The 24,784-nt window shown below is 46.1% G+C and overlaps 2 protein-coding genes across 7 annotated transcripts in view; one reads left to right on the top strand and one right to left on the bottom strand.

Moving 5' to 3' along the window:
- ACSS2 (acyl-CoA synthetase short chain family member 2) overlaps window positions 1-5,828 on the top strand; it is a 47,534-nt gene extending 41,706 nt beyond the window's left edge. For 2 of the 5 annotated variants that reach the window (XM_029221067.1, XM_029221069.1), the window contains 9 exons: window positions 7-140; window positions 339-471; window positions 553-609; window positions 805-885; window positions 2,016-2,124; window positions 3,581-3,649; window positions 3,980-4,156; window positions 4,735-4,809; window positions 4,950-5,828. In XM_029221067.1, coding sequence (XP_029076900.1) covers window positions 7-140; window positions 339-471; window positions 553-609; window positions 805-885; window positions 2,016-2,124; window positions 3,581-3,649; window positions 3,980-4,156; window positions 4,735-4,809; window positions 4,950-5,077 — 963 coding nt within the window. In that variant the 3' untranslated portion in view covers window positions 5,078-5,828. Of the gene's footprint in view, window positions 1-6; window positions 141-338; window positions 472-552; window positions 610-804; window positions 886-2,015; window positions 2,125-3,580; window positions 3,650-3,979; window positions 4,157-4,734 lie in introns of all 5 variants that reach the window. The other 3 variants (XM_029221068.1, XM_029221066.1, XM_029221070.1) reach the window with 2 other exon arrangements.
- A 450-nt stretch (window positions 5,829-6,278) lies between these two features.
- GSS (glutathione synthetase) overlaps window positions 6,279-24,784 on the bottom strand; it is a 33,015-nt gene continuing 14,509 nt past the window's right edge. For both annotated transcript variants that reach the window (XM_029222226.1, XM_029222227.1), the window contains exons 3-13: window positions 21,613-21,758; window positions 19,250-19,325; window positions 18,808-18,947; window positions 17,989-18,105; window positions 14,563-14,643; window positions 14,388-14,465; window positions 12,816-12,882; window positions 9,962-10,156; window positions 9,394-9,475; window positions 7,723-7,912; window positions 6,279-6,844 (exon numbers count right to left, since the gene is read on the bottom strand). In XM_029222226.1, coding sequence (XP_029078059.1) covers window positions 6,721-6,844; window positions 7,723-7,912; window positions 9,394-9,475; window positions 9,962-10,156; window positions 12,816-12,882; window positions 14,388-14,465; window positions 14,563-14,643; window positions 17,989-18,105; window positions 18,808-18,947; window positions 19,250-19,325; window positions 21,613-21,758 — 1,296 coding nt within the window. In that variant the 3' untranslated portion in view covers window positions 6,279-6,720. The remainder of the gene's footprint in view (window positions 6,845-7,722; window positions 7,913-9,393; window positions 9,476-9,961; window positions 10,157-12,815; window positions 12,883-14,387; window positions 14,466-14,562; window positions 14,644-17,988; window positions 18,106-18,807; window positions 18,948-19,249; window positions 19,326-21,612; window positions 21,759-24,784) is intronic.

Below are 24,784 nucleotides of genomic sequence, written 5' to 3'. Positions count from 1 at the left end.
GGTCAGTTTGAGGGGATTCCCACATACCCGGACATGAGCCGCCTATGGAGTATTGTGGACAAGTATAAGGTGACCAAGTTCTACACAGCACCTACAGCTATCCGCCTACTCATGAAGTTTGGAGATGAGCCTGTTACCAGGTGAGACCCCTTCCCAACTGCTGCCCCATTGGTGTCCCTCAGAGCTGGTGCTGGCCTTTCGTGCACAGTCTTTTCCATTCCATTGTTCTAACACCCTGGCTTGGAATAGGGGAGGGGGCAGGAGAAGAGCCTGTGTATGTCTTCCTGGCTCCCAGTGGTGCTCAGAGCCTTCCTCTCTCCCCATTCCCCTGCCCCAAGGCATAGCCGGGCATCCTTACAGGTGCTAGGCACAGTGGGTGAACCCATCAACCCTGAGGCCTGGCTGTGGTACCACCGGGTGGTAGGTGCCCAGCGCTGCCCCATTGTGGACACCTTCTGGCAGACAGAGACAGTGAGTAAGGGGTTCAGAAGGCTGGGGCTCAGGGACAGTGTGGGAAGACTGACTCAAACCCCTGATCTCTGACTTCTACAGGGTGGCCATATGCTGACCCCCCTCCCTGGTGCCACACCCATGAAGCCTGGTTCTGCTGTGAGTGAGGCTCCCTTGGCTGGTCCTGGGCTGGGCAGAAGTAGAGTCTTGGGGCATTTGGCCTAGGTAGAGAGTGGGGGACTGGACTGATATGTGTGAGGAATTTGGGGCTCTGGGGCTCCTTAGGAGAGGTAGAGAATTGAGTCAGAGTTGCCTCATTCCTCTCTGTGGGTCCTGTCTCCCATTTGCTTCTAGACCTTCCCATTCTTTGGTGTAGCTCCTGCAGTCCTGAATGAGTCTGGGGAAGAGTTGGAAGGTGAAGCTGAAGGTTATCTGGTGAGATCCTGGCCCTTGCTCAGTGAGGAGGAGGCGTGGGGGAGGGTCCACAAAGGGGTACTGGACTCTCCTTTAGAGCTTAGAACCTAATCTTTCCCGGTAGCTGCTTTTGGCTAAAGCTCCATGGTTGAGGGTTTATCATCTGCAGAGAGACCCTGGGGGGATCCTTCTGGATACTTTGCCTGCCTCTCTGCCTTTTGGCCCACGAAGTTCTTAAGGGCTCTGCTCAAAGATACCTGATGGTGCCTTTTCGGGTCTGGAAGACATCGTGGAAAATCATATAGGCTCCAGAGTCAACCTGCCTGGGTTCAAATCCTGGCTCTGCCTCTTCTGTGACCTTAGTTAAGTTACCCAACCCCTCTGAACCTAAATGTTCTCACTTGTAAAACAGGGTTATAATAGTACCTGTGTCTCCTGTGGTTGCTGGATTGATTAGATAATCCATGTGAAGGTTTTACTTAGCACAGAACCTAACAGTTAGTGCTTGATAAATGTTAGCTGTTGTTGTGATTGTTTTATTAACAGTTGTGGGGAGATCATCAGCCCCCACCCTCCACCTCACTTCATTTTTATTAAGAGCAAGTTAGTAACAAGGGCAAGACTTGAATCCAGGTCTTCTGACTCTTAGCCTAGAATTTCATCCATCCTGTCAATCTGCTGCCACAGGATATTATTGATTGGGGCAATGATTACTTACTTATGTGTGGGTCCCACATTTTTATATAACTGCTTCATTTGCATCAAACTGGACTGGCATCCCTGAGGGATTACCTAAAAGGAGACTCAAATTTACTAAATGCTTATTACTAACAGAACATTGTGCCAGGCAGCTTCCACATACTATTAATTTAATCCTCACAATAACTTTGGGAGGTAGAGATTATTTTCTCTAATTTACAGATAAGGATCCTGAAGTTCAGAGAGATAACATTACCTACCTGGGGTCACACAGCTAGTAAGTGGCAGAGCTGGGATTCCAAGCCTGGATTGTCTATCTCCAAAGCCTGTACTTTGTCCTACTTCTCAGGAATGGCATTCAGGCTATTTCTCCTAAGGTTTGACAAAGCTGTAATTGTCTTCCTGTAAGACAGTGTAGCAGATGTTACCACTGTGTCTTCCTCACTCTCCAGGTGTTCAAGCAGCCCTGGCCAGGGATCATGCGCACAGTCTATGGGAACCATGAACGCTTTGAAACCACCTACTTTAAGAAGTTTCCCGGGTACTATGTGACAGGAGATGGTGAGCCTTGGCTATCCCCTTCCCAAACCTCCCACCGAGATACGTACTGTCCCCTTTCATTTCCAAGAAGAGTTGGTTAGGGTTGTGTCTTATATATCAGTGTCTAATATTCAGTCAGAACTACAGAGAAGATTATAAGAACGAGTGTTGCAGGAAGGCACTCGGCATGGTGCCATCTGAGATTTGACGTATGAGGGAAGAAGTTCTTATTTCCCTTGCTGCTAGGCTGAAAGAGATGGGGCATATGGCAGTATGTATTACTATGTCATGTGTATCCTCATGTCTGGAGCCTATGTTTGCCCATGTGTCCACCCACCAATCCATTTTTCCATAAATATTTATTGACCACCTACTATGTCCATGTACTTTTCTAAGCACAGTACAGCTCTCATGGGGCTTACATTCAATTAAGGGGAGACAGGCAGATAATTCAGCAAATAAATACTGCAGGGATGGCCACCATAGATGGGATGGTGAGAGGTTTCTCTGAAGTGACATTTGACCAGAGACCTGAAGGGTGAGAAGGAGGCAGGCATGGGAAAATCTGGAGTAAGAATGAATGTTCTGTACCAGTGAGACACAAGCTTAGAATGTCTGAGGAACAGACTGAAGCTTGTGTAGCTGGAATGTAGTGAGCAAGGGGAAGAATTTCATATCAAGTTGGAGAGGGAGATAAGATAGGGCCTCGTGAGCCATGGTGAGGAGTTTGGATTTTATCCAGTGTACAGTGGGAGACCATCAGGGGTTTTAAGCAGAGAAGTGGTAAGAATTTATTTATTATTTAATAACTTTGCTTGTTTTATGGAGAATAGACTTCAGGTCAGTATGTTAGTTATCTATTGCCATGGAACAAATTACCCTCAAACCTGGCAGCTTAAAACAACAAATATTGTATTATCTCATACAGTTTCTGAGGACCAGGAATCTGTGAGTGGCTTAGCTGGTGGTTGTCATTCAGAGTTTCTCGTGGGTTGCAGTCAACCTGTGGTCGGGGCTGTAGTCATCTGAAGGTTTGACTGAGCCTGGAAGACACACGTCCAAGCTCACTCAAGTGGCGTTTGGCAGGAACCTTCAGTTCTTTGCCACATGGACCTTTCCATAGGGCTACTCATGACAGCTGGCTTCCCCCAGAGCAAGTAATCTGAGAGAATGCAACCAATACAGAAGCCACAGACTTCTATAATCTAATCTCAGAAATGACATCCTATCATTTCTGCCAAACTCGACTGATCACAAGACAAACCCTAGTACACTGAGAAAGAGGACTACACAGGGGTATGAATACCAGGAGGTAGAGATCAGTGTGGCCATCTTGGAGCCTGCTACCACAGCAGGCAAGAGCAGAAGCAGGAAGACTTGTTAGGAGGCTATTGCTGTGGGTGTAGCAGTTTGGTGACGTGGATCTTGTATCCTACTGTGGGGTACTTATTATGTTGCACATTTCTTCTCTTCCCAGGCTGCCGGCGGGATCAGGATGGCTATTACTGGATCACTGGCAGGATTGATGACATGCTGAATGTATCTGGTGAGGGCCAGGGACCATTTTCCCTTCTTATTTACCCTGCTTTCCCAGCAACTCCCAGCCAAAGCCTTCTGAGAGAGCCAGGATATCCTCTGGCCAGACCATGCCTGGAGTACAGCAAGCATTCAGTTCTGGACCCAGGTTTTGGAAGAAGAGTGATAAACATTGAAATGTACCTGGAGGAGTGGAACCAGGATGGTGGGACAACTGAAGTATGTCCTATGAGGAATGAATGAAAGGCCTTCCCCATTTGACCAGACCAGGACTGCCTTATTGGGACAGATGGAACAGGGGCTGGGATCTCTCTCATGGCACTTCCTTTCCCTTGACAAGGACACCTGCTGAGCACGGCAGAGGTAGAGTCAGCACTTGTGGAACATGAGGCTGTCGCAGAGGCAGCCGTGGTTGGCCACCCTCATCCTGTGAAGGGCGAATGCCTCTACTGTTTTGTCACCCTGTGCGATGGCCACACCTTCAGCTCCACCCTCACTGAGGAGCTCAAGAAACAGAGTAAGGAGCTTCCCTGGGCAGGGATTTTCAGGTCTGTCCTGATGGCCCAGGTTGCTGGGGAAGGGCTAGAGTGAGCTGCTTCTCAAACCACAAACAGACCCCAGGGGGCCTTAGGGGCTAACTACCCTCTTCCCACCCAGTCTCTACTAGGTTAATAATGATTGACATTTATAGAATTCTTTCTCTGTGCCACCACTAAGTGCTTTAAATGCATTAATCTATTTAATCTCTATAATCACCTCCATGAAATAGATCCTATTGTTGCTCTCACTTTAAAGATGAAGAAATTGAGGCTCAGAGAAGTTAAATCTCTTGTCCAAGGCCATACTGCTAGTAAAGCGGAATTTCAACTCTAGCAGGCTGATTTTAGAGCTTGAGTTCCATGAAGGTGAATTAATATAAAATGAGAGTGTAAAGAGACAATGTGTTAAAAGAGAGAAAGACAGAAATGAGCCTGAGAATGATTGTGGGCAAAACCTTGAAGAGGAAATAGGTTGGAAACAAAGCCATCTCTGCCTTGGTTTTGGGCAGCCTGGCTAAGGGTACTGAAAAAATGCATAATGATTTGTTGGTTACAGTTAGAGAAAAGATTGGCCCCATTGCCACACCGGATTACATCCAGAATGCACCCAGCTTGCCTAAAACCCGCTCAGGTATGTCCAGAGGCCTTGAGGGATTGGGACTGGATTTGCCAAGGCCCAGTGGTGGTGGAGTGTGTGTGGATGGAAGCGTTCGGCAGGGCTGGAATGGGTCAGTGTTGTCACCAGGTAACCAGAAGCCTGTGGTCCCCCAGGGAAAATCATGAGGCGGGTGCTTCGGAAGATCGCTCAGAATGACCACGACCTGGGGGACATGTCCACCGTGGCTGACCCATCCGTCATCACCCAGCTCTTCAACCACCGTTGCCTGACCATCCAGTGAACAGGACCCTGCCCATTACCCAGGATTCCCCCTGCTTGGCTTTCCAAAGTTTTGCCCACCCTCCCTGCCCCCATCCAGGAGTACTCAGGGCCTGTGCTGACCCCCACCACCTCCCCGACGAGCTGTCTGGAACTGAGGACGAGCTTTGCCTCTGGGTGCAGGCAACTTCCTGCGACCGCCAGGCAGATGGGACAGGGCCCAGGTCAACCTCAGGCTGCTGTGCCCCTAGACTGCAAAGAGCCATTAGCGCCCAGAACAGTGACCTGAAGGTCATATCCCAAACCCAAGTTAAGTGTTCAGTGGGCAAGTGAGGGCATAGACTGAAGCAGGGAAGCAACTCTGTAATGCTATGTCAGCTCTCTCAGGAAGCATCAGTACTTATTTTGGGCATGCACTTGCCCTTAGAAATGCCTGTTTGTGAGTCCTGGAACAATTGATTATTATTTTTTAAACACTTTGCTGCTTCTGTTATGGGTCTGAATTCCCTTTTGTGCTAGATGGCTTGTCTGCCATTTGTTCCAGAGGCTGTGCAGGCAGGCTCAGTTTCCAGAGGGTTTTCAGATCATTTGTGTCTTAGCAGGAGTAAATGTGTTATGTTCCTAGGACCAGAGGAGCTTGATTTTCTTGTCCTCTTTTCCCACCCTCCCCTGAACAGAGTCTTGCCCATGAGAGACATTCTCAGATGAAGCTCTCTTTTCTTGCCTGTTGTACTCAAGCGCTGTGGTTGTAGGAATAAAGTCTGTGACCTCAAGAAGGTGGTGACTTGCTTTCTTGGTTATCTTACAGGCTGTGTACTTGCTAGCTGTTATGACTTGTGTGGGGAAGGGGAGTGGTTTTCCTCAGGAGTACCCCAATATTCACCTTCTAGAACGTTTGGTTTAGGTAGAGCTAGGCAGGGCTTCCAGGCCCTTTGACAAGCTCCTGAGCTAATCAGGAAAGCAAATGAAGCAGGATTACAACTGTGATGTCCCATCATGGTTGCCTTCCCTCCTGGGCTCCTGCTAGAGACCTTCTCTCTTCCCTATGATCCTGTGGGAGCATTAGTGAGTGAATAAGGATTGAAATTTCAGGGTCCTATCCATAGGGTCAGGAGCTAGGGAGACTATGATTACAGCCAAGTTACTTCCCCTGCTCCAATCTACCTGAAGTGGCCCGACTCGGATTATAGCTTCTCCCTCCCCTAAATGTACAAACCAAGGAATCACAGAATCAACAAAGTAGTTTTATTTAAGGCAGAGGTGGGAAAAGGCTGTGCCCCTCTACCCTTTTCCTCCTACCCCTCAGTCCTATCCCAAGTCAGACACTGGAACTTGCTGGAAAGGCTGACAGTGGGCTAACAGGAGGGTGGCAGTGTTATGGTCCCTTACCTCAGATCAGCTTCTTTTCAGCTGTACCCACACCCTGAGGATTTAGGGGCCTCTAGATTGCACCTAAGGGAAACACAGCTTTTCTGGTTCTCAGATGGGAAAGCTGTGGGGAAGGTACCCAGCTGACCCTTCCATGAAGACCCTGGAAATCTCTAGAAGAGATCAACCTTCCCAAGGTAAGGGGAGGGCAGCCCCTCAGGAGGGCTAGGAGAGGAATGATAAGTACAAAGGATAGAAGGTCTTTTGAGTAAAGTCTGGGCAGGCCTCGCTGTGTCCTCACACAGGGTATGGGTTGTCTAGGACTGCCACTCCTGCTGCCACACCACCATCAGCATGCTCGATGGCTTTGGTTCGAAGCAGATGTCCCACGTGCTTGTTCATCACAAGTGTCTTTCCCTGCCTATAGAAATGGGAGCAGGAGACACACAACTCCATCACCTGGACTCAGCCCTCAAACCCAAGACCTTCACTCATCCCAGCTGAGCTGTACCTGGGTGACTGACTACACCTGAGAAGGTGCTAGGATTTTTGAATCAGATTTGGGTTTGCATCCTAGCTTGGATATTATTAGCTCTGTGTCTTTGAGCAAGTTACTCAGCCTTTCTAAATATCAATTTCCTCAGTTTAAAATAGGGATAATACCTCTCACTTTGCAAGATGGTCACGAGGAATGAATAAAGCAGGAACAGCACTTAGCATGATGCCAGGCTCACATTTCATGTTCTGTAGCTGTAAATTTCCTTCCTACCTCTCAAGATGGCTGTGGTGGGGGGCTGGGGAGGAACTTGCCAGCAGAGATGCTGTAAGGAGAGTGCTTGGAGGAGAAGATAATAGAGAGGGCAGGCTCTGGTGGGGAATATGGTAGGATCTGGAATTCCTTCCTTGCGCTGGTCGTGGTGTGAGTATTTTGCAGGAAGTGGTATGAGGGACCAGGAACTGTTCCTTACAAATTCCCCAGTCTTCCTCTTCCTGATTCTTTAGTGCTCAAATCCAAACCCAGGGGCCACTCAGCTTTTCAAAGCCACTGAGTATCCTCTAGCTGGCCCATCCTACCTTTTCCCAGAATCCCCAGTGGCCTGGGACTGGACCCAAATTCTTTCCTTCCCTGGGGTTTCCCAGTCCAGGGTTATTTTCTCACCCATCTTGATACTACTTGGAATTTCCTTTATAGTTTCAAAGCACTTCTCATCTGGGCTTCATTTGATAGCCTTGTGAGGTGGGCAGATCTTGGATCCTTGGCCTCATTTACTAGATAAGGAAACACACTGCTTGGCTCACCTGACATAGACCCCGAAGATGCCCAGCTCTGAAATGCATTGGACCACTCGGGCAGGGCTGCCAGGTCGTAGTAGACAATTCCCAAAAGGTTCAGGTTCTATCTTCTCCATGAGGATGTAGGAGGCTCTCTCCTCACTGTCCTTCAGCCGCTCCAGGGCCTGTACCATCTCCTCCCCGTATAGGTTGTTACCTGCAATTCCACTAAGCAGTCACCCTGGACCCTCTCCCCACCTTCTCCACCCTATGCTCCCACTTCTAGGGCCACGTGGGCAAGTCAGGAACCTCAGTTCCTGACACCAGCTCAGTGAACCCAGGGCAGGCCTGGCTTCCAAGGAAGAAATGTCACCTTAACAGGAGAGCTCTTACACAAGCGAACACACCTTCCACCACACCATCCTGCCCTGGTTCTCTTCATATCTGTTTATGGCTGTTCCTTCTCAGCCTTCCTGACTGGCTCCTGCCCCTCTTAAATATTGGGGTTTCCAAGGAATCAGTCCTTCACCCTGTTCTCTCCTCCACGTATATACTTTTTTTTTCAGGGAGATCTCTTCCAAGGCTTCATCTATATCCTATAACTTGTTTACTCCCAAATCTCTAACTAAAGCTCCCTGCTCTAGACATCACAGATATCCCATGGGCTCCCAAAATAAACTCAACATGTCCAAACAGAACTCATTACTTCTGCCTGACTCTGCTTCTCCTGGAACTTCCTACCCTCAATCAAGTGAAAGGCATTCTTGAGTCATTTAACTAACTCCTCTCTCTCCATTACCTGTCATGAACTTGGACATGTCTCTTCAGTTTGTACTCCACACTGTCATAAGCCCTAGCCCAGCCTTCTACATTGCTCTCTGGACAACTATACCCGTCTCCTCTATGGTCTCTCTGCCATCAGTGTCTCCCTACATTCCAGGACACGCTCTACCATGGCTGAAACATGGATCCTAGATCAATCATGTGTCCCTTCCCTCCTTAAAACTTTCTAATGGCTTCCCGCTACCCTTAGGATAAAATCCAATTTCGTACATATATTCAACGTCCTTTATAATCAGGTCCCAAACCATCTTTTCCAACCCAAATCCCTGCCTTCTCTCACCTCCCACACTGCACTCCAGCCTGACCAGTTACTCATTAATCTCCAAACATATCACACTTTCACGGACCAGTGCCTATGCCCGAGGTTGCTTCTTCTGTATGGAATACTCTTCCCGCTTTTCCACCTGGGAAACTGGTACCTAACCCTTAAGGCCAAGATCAAAACCCATCTCCTCTGGGTCAGGAGACAGACATGATCCCTGCCCTCAAGGAGTTCAAACTAAGCAAGAAGATATCCAACCTCCTGATATGCCCCCATCCTGCTTCCCCACAATTCACCCTCAGGCACCTCAGACTACACTTGCCCAAACCCTCCAGTGCTGGTTAGTCACATTCCCTTGTGCACGGGCATTTCTGCAGTGTAGTGGTTATCACGTTCGCCTCACACATTCCCTTGTGCTCCACTGCACTTGACCAAAGGGTCTCCTGGGACACTGTCCAAGGTGGGGACATGTGTCAGTTCCTCTTGTAACCCCCAGAGCCTGGGACCGTGCCCATAGCAAGTGCAGATCAGCACTGGTGACAGCCTGCTGGCCCCCTTTCACTGAGCAGCCCTGCAAAGGGGGAACCACCTACCTCCACCCTCTCTCTGGGGCTTTAGCACGAAGCAGCTAGGGGCAGCAATGGCCTCAGTGATAGCCTGGTCCCCTTCTTCACCCTGGCAGGAGGCAAGAAAGCAGTCACTAGCAGTCTTGGGCCAAAGAGGCAGGAGCCAAGGTCCTGCTGGTTGTGTAGAGCAGCATCAGAGGAAGAGCAGGAGGAGGAAGAGCCATAAGCCCCTTTAGGCTGGATGCTACTATCTGGATATGACCCCAGCAAGCCCCCTGTAGCAGTGAGTACAGTGACAACAAGCTTTCTTGGGCAACAGTTCAGGAGCAGCAGGAGGTCTGGAAAACGGGTACAGATATTCCTCAATTCTTGCTGTCTACCTCAGCCCCTTCCCCTGGTTACCGTCCCCATCTCCACCTTTGCTGTGGGAGCTTACAATGGATTCCAGCCCTCCTTCCCAGGGCTCTAGGGGTTTTCTCAGAGCATCACTGACCCAAGTCCAGCCCAGTGCCAGTTCCAGCCTCTGCAACACATTGGGCTCTGGGTCCCTGATACCTAGGGGGCCTGTGGTGGGAGAAGCGGGCTGTCCACGCACCATGTCCAGTGAGTAGAGGCCAGCAAAGGTGGCACGGAGGCGGGCCACGGCCTCAGGCTGGCCGGGGAGCAACACCTCCAGCATGCCTGATCTGCTCAGCTCCTGTTGCACCTTCTTAGTCCCAGCCAGCTGCGTGGCAATGTCCGGGCACTTGACAGCACATGACCTCTCCAGCAGCAGCCGTGCTCCCCAGTTCTGCAGAGAGAAGAAACCAAAAGGAATTCTACTTTATTTTACTTTGGCTGGCCTTTAATGAGCATCCTTCAGGTGCCAGGTATCCTCACATTCATTATCTCCCAGGGTCATTGCAACATCCTTGTGAGGCAGGTACGGCCCCTCCTATTATGCAGGATTCTTGCCCTTATGGAGCTTATGGTCTAGCACAATGACACATGACTATAATTAAAAGGGAAAATGACAAAAGGTGAAAAGGTGTAGAACAGTTGATGAAGAGGTTTGAAAGGGGTGGGACACTTGTTTATGAGCTCAGCTTCCTACTGTACTACAGATAAAATACAAACTCCTTACCACGGCCTATAAGATCCTGTAAGGATCTGCTTCTTGTCTCCTTTTCAACCTCATTCCATGCCATCCCTCCACCTCACTCCCACCTTGCAGCCACACAGGTTTGTCAATCCTCAAACACAAATGTCATTTCCACCTCAGGGCCTTTGCATTTGCTGCATTTCCCTCTGCCTGGAATTCTTGTCATTTTGGCTTTTCTGATGGATGGCTGGATCCCTCTCATCCTTAAATCTTGGCTCAAAGTCATCTTCTCAAACCACCCTATTTAACGTGGGTTTCCCCATAATTCTCTGTGTTTTCACCCTGTTGTTTCAAAGAGTTTCCCCCAGCTAGAAAAAACCATGTTTTCTACTTTTGTTTACTTTCTGATGACCATCTCCCTGACCAAACTGTGAGCTCCATAAGGACCCTTGTCTGTCTTATTTCCTGTTGTATCCCTAGTGTCTAACACAGTGCCTGAAGCTTTGTAGGTGCTCAATAAATATTTGTTATTGTTGTTTAATGAGGTGAAATTGAGTGGACGGGTAGAGTCTGACAGGTGAGACTCAACAGGGAAGAGGTATTAAGGTTGACAGAATAATACGAGCGAAGGTCTGCTGGTGAGTAATCTCAGGATGAGTAGTCTGGTGGGCCAGGAGTTAGGGTGTGAGAGGCAGGAAAACAGCAGAGGATCATGCCTCCCAGCTCTGGTCCCCATTCTCAGGCACTAGAGGGACAGTCTGTCCTTGACTCCAGACCACATCGAACTGCCCACAGCAGGATCAGGGCTATGGCCTGAGGAACACCCCCCCCATCCCACTCTCACCCCCCACGCATGCTGTCCTTTCTTTGATGTAGTCAGTCCACCTGCAGCATCTCTGCCTGGTCTTCACCAATAACCCCAGCCACCTAACAACTAGGCTAGTGTTCTGGGTAGAGTTAAAGGTACCCTGAATATCAGAGAAAAACCCAGAAAACTACCCCATTGTGGAAAGTAGGGAAAGCAAAACTCAGAGATGAGCAGGGCCTTGCTCATGGTCACCTGGCAATTCACTAAGCCTAGCAGATTCACCTCCATGTCTAAAACTGGTCTGAGTTTCCCAGTTCCCTAAAAATGTTCTCCCCCTTATGCACTAATTTCCCTCCTTGTTAACTCAATAAAGTTTTCTTTGGCCCTTTCCCCAAACCCCTTGTCCTGGAACCAGGACATTTTCCCAATAGACAGTGGGACTGACAAGCCTGTGGGGCTGCAAGGTGGGAGTGAGGTGGAGGGATGGCATGCAATGAGGTTGAAAAGGAGACAAGAGGCAGATCCCTATACAGCTGGGCCTTAGGGAGGATCTTACATTCAAAGAATTATCAATCTGGAAGGAGCTCCCTCAATTTTCTAGTGTAGTTCCTCACCTTACAGAAACTGAGCCCAGAAAGGGTCAGGAACCTGCCCCTGGTCACACAGAGGCAGAGCCAAATGCTCATGACCCCTAGACTACTGCTTATGGTATTTTCTAACTTATTTTCTCCTTTACCTTCTCCCAACTGAAGGTAGGGCTTCTTAGCTTCTCCATGCTGTGGATTAGGGGCAGGGGGAGGAGAATGATATACTAGGAAAGCCACTGGACTGAGAGTCAGAAAGTTTGGGAGCTCTCTGTGGGACCTTAGATAAGCACCTGCATCTCTCAAACCTTAGTTTCTCCATCTATATAATGGGGATAATTACACACCTCACAGAGTGGTTATAAGGATTAAATGAAATAGTGGATGTGGAATGTAATTTTGAAACTACCTGGTAGGATAGCAAGCTAAGGTGATATTATCATTACTGTCATTAACATGAATGGACAGCAGATAAAAACTTTCTGATGCAGATAAAAGAGAAGTAAGAGTTGGGAAGAAGGAAATGGTCAGTGGTGTAGTGGCACTGGTTTGCATTGGCTAGTGAGAGCTGACTGAATCCATCTCTTCCCAGCTCTGTTCAGAGATGTTAAGATGGGTAGCTTTGAAACTGGCCAGGATGGGAGTATTTACAACCTAGAAATCAGAAAATGCTACAAATAGGGGCTTGTCTCCACAGAAAGATTGTTACACATTTACCAGCATATCCCTACAAACAGTGTGAATGGCTGGTGCATTGTGGTTTCCTGAGGATTCAGATTCTAGAAGATTGTGTGTAGAGAGTGAGAGGTAGCAAAAAGCTTGTGGGAGGACAGGAAGTTCCAGCAGCAAGTTCCCTCAGGAAGAACTGAAGCCAGAGCTCAGGAAATAACCTAGGTTGTTCTGACACCTGAGTTGAATCTCTGAAGAACGATGGTAGGTCCCAGAGGCAAAGAATGGTCTAACAGAAAGTACCAACCTGTAGACTGTAATGACTTGGCATGTAGCCATCCCGGAAGTAAACCACAGCAACTTCCTGGTCGTCCCTAGAACACAGGATGGAGAAAGCTGTTGTGTTAAATTAAAACTGATGTGTTCAGGGACTTCCCTAGTGGCGCAGTGGTTGAGAATCTGCCTGCCAACGCAGGGGACATGGGTTCGAGCGCTGGTCCAGGAAGATCTCACATGCCGTGGAGCAACTAAGCCTGTGCGCCACAACTACTGAGCCTGCGCTCTAGAGCCCACGAGCCACAACTACTGAAGCCCGTGTGCCTAGAGCCCGTGCTCCGCAACAAGAGAAGCCACCACAATGAGAAGCCCCCACACCGCAACGAAGAGTAGCCCCCACTCGCCCCAACTAGAGAAAGCCCGCGTGCAGCAACGAAGACCCAACACAGCCAAAAATAAATAAAATAAAATAAATAAATGTATAAGAGATTAAAAATAAAATAAAACTGATGTATTCAGTGGTTCAATCTATTTCAGGGCGCATCAAAATGCATTTGGCTTCTTTCTTTGAAAGTCATTGCACAGGGGTAGCCTGAACAGGGATTCATTGGAAGTATGAAAGTAGACACCCACACACCATCAATGCTTCCACTAAAAAATGGAGGTATGCAGTGGGGAATGCCTTCTAGTATTCCAGATCTAGAGTCATTCTAGTAAGGCCGAAGGCAACCAGAATCAAATTAGGTAAATTTTTAAAAAGTGGGCTCAAAATTACTGAGCAGCAGAATCATATTGCTATATATAATCATACTGCTAGCAAAACACACTTGTATTTACACTGCTTAAAGTAGCTGATTGTTTTAAATGGTAGGGGGTGAGGGTGGGGAGATGCAAAATATGAATCTAGTTAAGCCACATACTGTCTTTTTGAACTTCTTCCCCTTTTCTTTGATTTATTTGATATTGTTTGATTTATCTGGAAAGTAAATTAATGACTTTGTTTTGTTAAGATAGAAGCGCACTTTGAAAATAGTAAGTGGTATTGTGAAACGCCAGGAGGTTCTTAATTTTAAGAACCACACATTTCCAGGTCTAAATATGTGTGCTGTAAGCAATGCTACCCAAATATGTGATACTGAAGTCACTTGGTGGTGGCCCCTGAAGGGAAGCACAGGGCCTGGCTTGGAACACAAATCCAGGCCCTTTGAGGTCTTGCATAAGACCTCAGAGAGCAACTCTCAGACCAATCAAAGAATGAGCTGGCTACTCCTCTTCCTCCTTGACTGCCCAACCCAACTGCCCAGGTCTGACTTGACTAGCCAAGAAGGGCAAGAAAACTTTTGGGAGCCCAGAGGCATATGAAAACCAAGGTTATCCAGAATGTCAATAGTTCTGATACAACCCGTTAGAAGCAGAACTTGGCTTGTCCAAAATTTCCTGGGATGGTGGGATATTTTCAGAGTTCACCCTAAAGTTCAGAGAGAAGGAAGCAAGCCATCACATCTCCCAGAAGAAAGGATTATTTAGGGGAAGTGGGCAGCAGGATGAGTTTCCTAAATCAGCCCTCTATTGGATCCTTGGGGAATGCTCCCTGGACACTTACATAAACAGTCTTCGGTCCTGGTCTAGAGACCCCTTTTCAGAGACATCTTCAAACTTTCGCCGGATTACATGGATATTCCTGGGAAAGATGGGCAAGGCTCAGAGTGGATGCTCTGTTCTGAGTGACTCTCCCCAGTCCTGGGGCTACATCTGGAGGTCTCCCCTCCTTTACCTACCTGGCCAGTAGCTCATTCTCTATGGCACGCTGGTCAAATATATTCCTTTCCTTCTCTTGGGCAATCAGTAGCACCCGAGCGCTGGGGAAAGAGCACAGGTGGCCCAAGGTGGCTACAAATCTTGTCTTCCCTTCATCCCACCCCCTCAGAAGTGAGAATGAGAACACGGCTTCCCTGAAAGAGTAGATATTCTCTCTACTCAGGACTGCCTCAGGATAGACACCTGAGGCTACAACACATTATTTCCTGAATATAGAAAACTTGAAAAAATGGACATGTCTCTGCCCCTTCTCCAGTAGGTAGATGAAATACTGTAATGGTGTCAATCTTCTGTGCAAATTAAAATTTAGATTTAAAACCATCTCAAAAACCCAAGAGGACTTTTTCTTAGAATTTAACATAATGATTCCAGGTTCTTCTGGAAGAATAAAGAAGTGAGAGTACTGAAGAATATTTTGTAAAAGAACAATGCTGGGAGTTAGGGGATAATGACCCTATTGCTAGATTGTGAATCATATAATAAAAGAGTGTGTGATTCTTTCAAAAAGAAAAAAAAAAAGAAGAGCTCAATGGAATCCTCAATGGAATCCAACAGAAACACTATAGAGAAAACTATGAATAAGGCATTATCTCCTGGGGCCTCCCAACATTTCTGTGAGGTACACAGGGCCACGTTTGGTCCCACCGTATTAATGGGATCACTGGGGCTTACCTGGCCTCTTCCTTTCTGCTTATCCACATGTTTCTTAAAGGAGCAAGAGCTCGAGGACTCAGGGGAATGCTAATGTCAAAGAATTGTCTGTTTGGCTACCGACCAAGCTGTTTTCAGTTGTCAAGAACAGGTCCAGGTGTCTCCCACCAGACTCTCTTAGTGTCACTGCTCAGCAGTACCAAACTCCATTTTTGCTGTAGCTGTATTGCTCTGTGCCCAAGGCTTCTTGCTGAGCTCTTGGGTGGGCAGACTTGGCTTAGGATTTTAAGTGTGGATTCCTGACCTCCCATACTTGGCCTCTTGTCTATCTTTGCTTCTCCCTCCCTCAGCTGAACCTCTTGGACTACACTCTGCCTGACTCCTTTCCACTTAGCTAAAACACAGGTCCTAGTATGCCCCTTCTCCTGGCCTGCCTGAAATCTCACAAGCCATCTTGCCCTGAGAGAGTCCCGAGGGCCAATGACCTTGCTCTTTACTTTGTAGCCTGATCTGCTCTGCTCATGAGTGGGAGGTGGCACTTGGCCCAGGCTGGCCCACCTCCAAGAAAAGGTGGAGGAGAGGCTGTAGGTTAAAGTGGAACTGCATGCTCCGGTTAATGAAGCCTCCTGCCAAATAATCGGACTCAGACTCGGAAAACATATTCTACCTCCTCCTGCCTTTAATTCTGAGCAGTCTCTTGACAGCAGGTCTAGGAAAGTTATCAGCTAAGGGAGGTGAAGTAGCAGCAGCATGCTGACTGGGAATGAGGACTCCAGAGTCGCAGTGCTGGCTTTGCCAGTGATCTATGGTATACCCTTGGGTAAGTCAGTTCCTTTCCTTGGGCCCTGATTTCCCCATGTATAAGCTAAGGGTGTTAAATAAATCATAGTTCCCAACCTTTTATATCAAGAATGCCCTTTTCTTATCCCTACTCATTCTAACCACAGACACTATATTTTGAAAGAGTTTGAATAAATGTCTAAATTGAAATCATAATTCATTTTCCTGGCTTAATTTTTTAAAATTCTTTTAAAATATATGAGATAATTGATGAAAATTCATCTGTTCTACAAATGCTCACACCTCAGTTTTTCAGTCTATACTATGGGACCATTCCTTTCAGAAGAACAGTGTAGTAGAGAGAACACAGGCTTTAGGGGCAGATAAACGTGAATTCTAAACTTACTAGCTGTGTGACTTTGGGCAAGTTATTCAACCTCTCTGAGCCCTCCATTTGCTCTTCTGTAAAACAAAACTCTTTAAATGGTAGTAATTATTACTATCATTATCGTTATTATTGAAAGTACCATATAATGACCCTCACTGAATTTTTTAAAGCATTTTTCAAATCTATGATTTCATTTAATTCTTACTACCACCCTTTTAGGTATTATTATTACCCCCGTTTTACAAGTTCGGAAACTGATGTTCAGGGAAAAGAACAGACTTTAGCAAAGGTCATATTTGGGTCAGCAGAAGTGCCTATTTGACTCTCAAAATGAGGGAATCCACTCCTGGCTCAGGGACCCCATAGCTCCTACCTACCAGTGCCTAATTCTGAGCACACAAGTCTTTTCTCTCCATGTTATTCACAGCCTGGCTAGAGAAACCCTCTGCAGCATTCGTCTATCAGCATGTTCCCTAGCTGACCCATCTCCTGGCTTCACTCTTAAAATACAACCTAGCCAAGAGTTCTACTTGAAAAAATATTTGTCTGATGACTTCCAAATGCTCAGAGTCTGAGGTTTCTTGAGTCTTAGTGAGGCTTAATAAGCCCAGAGAGGCTCTCTTGGAGGCAATAAAGTGATTAAGAATGCAGGTTCTAGAGGGAGATGGACTCTGGGCTCTACCACCAACTCACCACTTGACCTTGAACAATGCACTTCACCTCTCTGAATCTCAGTTTCCTCATCTTTAAAATGGGGGAGATGAATAATATCTACCTCAGAGTGTTTGAATTTAGGATTCAATGAGATCCTGTATGTGAAGAGCTTAGCACAAAGTGTGGCACTAGTAGATGCTCATTAAGGGTAAACTATTAATGCTATATTAACATAGCAATAACTGTTAGTACAGTGGCCGCTCACTTATCCAGAAGTCATATCTGGAACATCTAGCATCTTTACACATCTGGAACACGGTTGAGAAATAGGAAGGAAGCAAAAAAATGCCTCTGAACAGATACTATAAAATCCCTAAATCAAAGTTTATGCATTTACTCATCAAAAAGGCCCTCACACTCATTACACACAAATATAACAGATCATTTGCTTTCCCAAACTACAAATCAAAAAGGAGGTATAAGGATGGCAGTGGAGATTCTAAATTCAAGCAAAGTGACAGCAGTAAGAAGAGCTGTTAGTAGGAAAACAGACAGAAAAACTATGAAAAACAGAATAAGAGCATAAAGCCTAATAACTGGGGCCATTAGTGCAGGCAAACAACCTCACATGCCTCTCTCACTCCAGGTAGCACCCCTGCATTACATCAAGATGCAATCACTGACTGTCATAACCATCACCTGTAGCCAATGAGAAAAGATTAAATTATTATCAGCATCTCTTAAGAAGGAAGCCCAAAACTCCATTAAAATAATTTTGGTACTTCAAAGAGTAAGCTTCTATCTCAAGAAAAATTCCCTCATGATTTCCTAATGATGTCAGGCAAAGAAGTTGCTGCATCCATGAATGCTGAATCTAAAGCAGGGCTCTGCTGACACTTTTTCTTCCCCTTACTTGGCTGAGCCGTAGAGTTCCCAGGCTTTGGCAATCCCCATGGCCAATCCCTTGCTGGGATTATTGGAGAGGATCTTGGCAGCTTCTTTGGTCTTACCCAGGACATTGAGAACATGTCTGTTGAAAGAGAGATGCCTACTTAGTAACTGGATGGACCTGGAAGACCCTTCTGCCTCTGACTCATAGACAATTATAGGAACATCACTTTGAGAGTCAGCTGAGCACTAAAAAGCATCCTACCATCATGCTCTTGTAGGATCCACCTCAGGCTGGAATGTGTTGGGCTGCCCTAAGCCTGGCCCCTGGTGTACATGCCCAGAGGAGTCCTGAGACCCTGTGTTTCCACTCCACACAAGCCTCCCAATGAACTGAAACCCCTTTACCTGAGCCCCAGGTACTGTCTGGAATCCAGCTACAGACCATCTGGAATCACAGCAACCTGGAGCATCACTACTGACTAGAAGTGGATGTTGCTAGGGTCCAGCGCTCAGAAGGGAAGCCCCTGTTCCCTCTCTGCCTTGGATTCTGACCTCATTTCAGGCCTCTTTCTTACCTCAGGACCCTCAGAGATACTGTTCCTTCTGCCTGGATTACTAACTTGTACAATGAAGGGGCAGGACCAGATGAACCCTGAGGTTCCTTCTTTTTATGACACACCGAGACTTAATTACAAGTGGAAACTGTGCTATGAGGTGGGAACACATGACCCAAGGCCCAGGAAGGCACAGTCAGCATTGGAGATCCCTGCCCCCACCTATGATTGTAGGCTCATCAGGCTGACACCTCACTAGTGTGCCCAGGATTGCCCAAGGGACCCACCGATGCACAGCAGGGGTCCGGGAGGCTAGGCCCCCAAAGCTGGCAGAGATGGTGTTGATTTCAATCTGTTTCAGGGCTGCAGAGCCATCTGCGTTGCGCTGGAACATATAGTCTGAGCGATTCAGGCCCAGGAACACCGTCTGTGGGGAAAACTGAAGGCTGAGGACATTTGCCCAGGGGCTGACTCTGAGGGCCTAGCCACAGAGCAGACAGGTACCATGAACTCTATGCAAAGGTGCCAGCTAACACTCCCAAACCCAGTGGAATCATTCTTTGGGACATTCCAGGATTGGCCACTAATGTATAAACCCAGTGGGGACCAATGAGAGGCAGATTCCCATGAGCTCAGGGAGTAGGCCAAATTCTTCTGGTTAAAAAAAAAAAAAAGAGAACAAGATGGGAGGGGCAGGTCCCAGACTGGGGTGAAGTGGGGAATGGTTACCTGGGCAATGCCCTCTTTCAGGATTTGCTTGTGGATGTCAAAGAGATGAGCAGTAAAGTTGTCCCTTTTGATGGTGCTGAAAGAGGAAAGAGTATTTTCTAGGCTACATCAAACATTAAAGGTCAAGGATTTCCATGGTCTCCTGAATCCTCTCTGGGTCTACTGGCTCAAAATTGAACACCCACACCAACCTTGTAGAGAACAGTGGTTTAGAACCCAGCTTTAGAGCCAGATGACTTGGGTTCAAATCCCAGCTCTACCACTCACTATTGGGCAACCTCAATCATATCACCTCTATGCTTCAGTTTGCTCATCTGTAAAATGAAGAGGAATATAATTATATTTATAACAGAGAGTTGTAGTGAAGAGTAAATGAGATATTACATGTACAGAATTGAACATAGTGTGTGCTCCCAAGAAGAATTCAAAACTGGCATACGATATGACCATTGTGTAGTTGGTAAGCTTTCTAGTTGACCTAACATTAACTCTCCGTAGCTTCCCCTATGTTCTGGGACCTCCCAGGACAAGTCTTTTCCACCTCTTCCATGGCAGCACTCAGAGATAAGAAGACAGCAGTTATACCCTGTGCCCCAAAAGGTTTTTCTGACTCAAGCTAAATATCCTAATTTTTTTCTTCAACCAGTCCTTATATGATGTGATTTCCTCAAGGAAGCCTTCCCTACCTGGGTCAGATCCCCCTGGTGTGCACTCTCATAGCACTGTGGACCTCTCCTTTATAGCACTGATTGCAGTTGTAATTTTCCATTTTATTTGTGTGATGACTAGTATTGTCTCTCCTATTTGACTATAAACCACATGAGGATGGGGACCATGTCTCTGCTAGCTCATCGTCAGGGCCCAGTGTGCTACTGTGACATGTGGCATGAGGTAGGACCCAGCCAGTATGGTTTTCTGGAGCCTTAGGAAGAAACACCCACAGGTAACTAACTTGTTGCCTCTCAAGATTCAGGGTGGTCTCTGCACGCCTGCTCAAGCCTAACTCTCAGGCTCACCTTGTTACAGGGACCCCACTGAGCCCATGTAGCTCAGGCCTGCCCTGAAGTTCCTCTCTCCCCAGCCAGCTCTCATGGGGTTCCGCAGCCCTTGGTGAAGAGGAGAGTCCCTAAGCTGGGACTCTCCTAGGCTGCTATTCTAGCTCATGTGACCCTGGGCCTTTTCACCCTTACAAGCTAGGGTTTGTGTGTATTTCAGATGAGAGGGTAATAGGGAAGACAGGGGTTGCAGAGATGGACTGCAGGGAAGGTCTCACACATAACTGCAGCTTTAGGATACAGGTCATAAATCAGGCTGCTCATATTTCCCACAATCTAGAATCACAGGTACAAAAGCTGGGCCCATCCCGAGAAAGATCTGAAGAAAAGGTGGTGGAAAGGTTTGTACATTCAGGACTCAGTGGGTTTTTAGCTCCAAGTCAAGGTTTCCAAACTTCTTACCATTATGAACCCTTCTCGTTTTCACCCTCACACCAATGTGCACATTTTTAAAAGATTTTGTGGGGACTTCGCTGGTGGGCCAGCGGTTGAGACTCCGAGCTCCCAATGCAGGGGGCCCGGGTTCGATCCCTGGTTGGGGAACTGGATCCCGCATGCCGCAACGAAGACCCAGTGCAGCCAAATAAATAAATATTTTTTTTAAAAAGATTTTGAAAAATTACTGAGACATGCAATCATACACACACACACACACACACACACACACACACATATATTTAATTCTAACTTAATTCTAAAATAAAGAAATTTCCCTTGCCCCAGGGCCTCAAGGGGAAAAAAGATCAAAAGATCAGAGGGGGGGGATAGAGTGAGTCATTTCAGGGGTTCTGTATCCTCGTGAACTGGGTGTGGCCCAGTCTGCACCCCGTCCCACCCAGAGATAAGAGGCCTGAAGTGACAAGAAAGGGTCACTGCTTAAGAGAAGTAGGAAATCTGACTTTAAACCCATAACCCCTCCTGCTCTCTGTTTTCTCTCAAACTAGGTTGACTCTCCCTAATTACAAATGGAAATTTCAGTCTTCAAAGCAGGGGGGTCAAGGGTCAGAGAATCACAGAATGTCAGTGTTGGAAGGGACGTTAGATTTAGGCCAACCTCCCATTTTACAGATGAAGAAATTGAGGCCCAGAGAAAGAGAGGAACTTGCTTGAGGCCATATAAATAAGTGGTAGAGCCAGGGTTAGAAGCCAGGTCTCCTAACTTCTATTCTACAAATGTTTGTTTCTCCTGGGGAGTACCTGTCCCCCACCCCACCAAGTCACCTGCCTGAGTAATAGCTCATGACTCCCCAGTCTTCCAATCTCTTGGTTCTAGCACCTCACAGCCCCCGAAGCCCCACTGCCCTGTACCTGGAGAGAGTTTGCTCCAGAAAGGCAGCGTTCTGGCTGACAGCATCCACCAGCAGGTTGAAGTCCATTTGTACAGCATAGGCCTGCTCCAGCAAGGCACTCGGGACCAGTGAGGGGAAGAGTGTGAATGGGGCATAGCTCACCACCTGATTGAGGAAAGAGTGCGCACGGGTAGAACACCTGTGAATGGGTTGTCTTCCTGCAAACATAACCCCATGGAAAGGGTGCCCTACATTTATTGAGGACACACAAACTACAGAATAGTGGTTACCTCTGGGAAGGGAGGGAGGAGAACAGGACGAGGAATGGGTATAAAGAGAACTTGCAGACTTTGTTTTTGGCCATTTTGCTTCTGATCTTTTTTTTTCTTTTTAATGTAAAGAGATAAAATATTACAAAGTCTAGAAGACAAATAAACCAAAAAATTACTGAGCACTGACTGTGTGCTCAGCACTGTTTTAAATACTTTACGTGGATTCATCATTTAACCCTATGAGAAAGATACTATTATTATCTGTACCTAATAAATAGATAAGGGAACTAAGTCTCAGAGAGGTTAAGTAACGTGTCCAAAATTATATAAAGCTAATAGGTGACACTGGGATTTGAACCATGAATGTTACTAAACAACACAACAACCACAATACACACACACGCACACGCACACACACACACTCACACATACTCTTAGCCAGTTCATATCCAAGCCCAGTCCCCTTGCCTTCTGGTTGGGGGAGAGGGAAAGTCCTGCAGGTAGGGCTGCAGCAGAAGTGGACTCTGGTCTCCAGAGAAGGAGCCAGGATTGGTTTCCCCCCAGTATTGGAGATGGTGACCCAGGTTGCCAGGCCTGGAGTTCAGCTGCACTCTGAGTTCTCTGGACTTCGGCAGAGCCAGGAAACCCAAATACTATCTAGAATACTATTTTTAGAAGGGGATAATGCATTCTGAGATTTCCAACAACAAATGAACTAGAACTTGGGTAACAGAAGGTAAGATGACTTTGTGACTTATATTATGACTTTGTGCTTATATTATGAAGCATTCCTGAGTCTAACCTCTGAGTTAATATGCTTGTCATTATAATAGTATGAGTTAAGGGTGTTAGAACTTGGCATTTATATATTTATTTTTTTAAAAATTATTATTTTGGATAATACAAACACATGATATAAAATCAAAAAAGACACAAGGATGCATAGTGAAAAGTACATCTCACTCCCACCCTAGCCCCAATGACCCAGTTCTCCTCCCCAGAGGCAAATGGTATACTAGTGTCTCACATATCCTTCTAGACTAATGTATACGTATACATACATATTTTCTCTTTTTACACACACACAAGCATATAATACATACATTGTTCTGTCCTTAGCTTTATAAATATTTCAGAGACATTTCCGAATACATTCAAATAGAGCACTCTCATTCTTTTTATATTTTAACATCTTTATTGGAGTATAATTGCTTTACAATGGTGTGTTAGTTTCTGCTTTATAACAACGTGAATCAGCTATACATGTACATATATCTCCATATCTCCTCCTTCTTGCGTCTCCCTCCCACCCTCCCTGTCCCACCCCTCTATGTGGACACAAAGCACCAAGCTGATCTCCCTGTGATATGTGGCTGCTTCCCACTAGCTATCTATTTTACATTTGGTAGTGTATATATGTCCATGCCACTCTCTCACTTCGTCCCAGCTTACCCTTCCCACTCCCTGTGTCCTCAAGTCCATTCTCTACGTCTGTGTCTTTATTCCTGTCCTGCCCCTAGGTTCTTCAGAACCTTTTTTTTTTTTTTTTTAGATTCCATATATATGTGTTAGCATACGCTATTTGTTTTTCTCTTTTTGACTTACTTCACTCTGTATGACAGACTCTAGGTCCATCCACCTCACTACAAATAACTCAATTTCATTTCTTTTTATGGCTGAGTAATATCCCATTGTATATATGTGCCACATCTTCTTTATCCATTCATCTGTCGATGGACACTTAGGTTGCTTTTTGAATTATGGTTTTCTCAGGGTATATGCCCAGTAGTGGGATTTCTGGGTCATATGGTAGCTCTATTTTTAGTTTTTTAAGGAACCTCCATACTGTTCTCCATAGTGGCTGTATCAATTTACATTCCCACCAACAGTGCAAGCGGGTTCCCTTTTCTCCACACCCTGTCCAGCATTTATTGCTTGTAGATTTTTTGATGATGGCCATTCTGACAGGTGCAAGGTGATACCTCATTGTAGTTTGGATTTGCATTTCTCTAATGGTTAGTGATGCTGAGCATCCTTTCATGTGTTTGATGGCAATCTGTACATCTTCTTTGGAGAAATGTCTATTTAGGTCTTCTGCCCATTTTTGGATTGGGTTGTTTGTTTTTTTGATATTGAGCTGTATGAGCTGCTTGTAAATCTTGGAAATTTATCCTTTGTCAGTTGCTTCATTTGCAAATATTTTCTCCCATTCTGAGGTTTGTCTTTTCATCTTATTTATGTTCTCCTTTGCAGTGCAAAAGCTTTTAATTTTCATTAGGTCCCGTTTGTTTATTTTTGTTTTTATTTCCATTTCTCTAGGAGGTGGGTCAAAAAGGATCTTGCTGTGATTTATGTCATAGAGTGTTCTGCCTATGTTTTCCTCTGAGAGTTTTATACTGTCTGGCCTTATATTTAGGTCTTCAATCCATTTTGAGTTTATTTTTATGGGTGGTGTTAGGAAGTGTTCTAATTTCATTCTTTTACATGTAGCTGTCCAGTTTTCCCAGCACCATTTATTGAAGAGGCTGTCTTTTCTCCACTGTATATTCATTTTGTACATTTTATCAAAAATATGGTGACCATATGTGTGTGGGTTTATCTCCGGCCTTTCTATCCTCTTCCATTGATCTATATTTCTGTTTTTGTGCCAGTACCATATTGTCTTGATTACTGTAGCTTTGTAGTAGTCTGAAGTCCGGGAGCCTGATTCCTCCAGCTCCATTTTTCTTTCTCAAAATTGCTTTGGTTATTCAGGGTCTTTTGTGTTTCCATACAAATTGTGAAATTTTTTGTTCTACTTCTGTGAAAAATGCCATTGGTAGTTTGACAGGGATTGCACTGAATCAGTAGATTGCTTTAGGTAGTATAGTCATTTCCACAATGTTGATTCTTCCAATCCAAGAACATGGTATATCTCTC

The sequence above is a fragment of the Monodon monoceros genome, unplaced genomic scaffold (assembly GCF_005190385.1).
Source record: "Monodon monoceros isolate NGI ecotype Baffin Bay Population unplaced genomic scaffold, NGI_Narwhal_1 Super_Scaffold_13, whole genome shotgun sequence".
Classification (NCBI taxonomy): domain Eukaryota; kingdom Metazoa; phylum Chordata; class Mammalia; order Artiodactyla; family Monodontidae; genus Monodon; species Monodon monoceros.
Note: the sequence above shows the minus strand (reverse complement) of the source record. Positions and strands in the feature narration are given on the sequence as shown.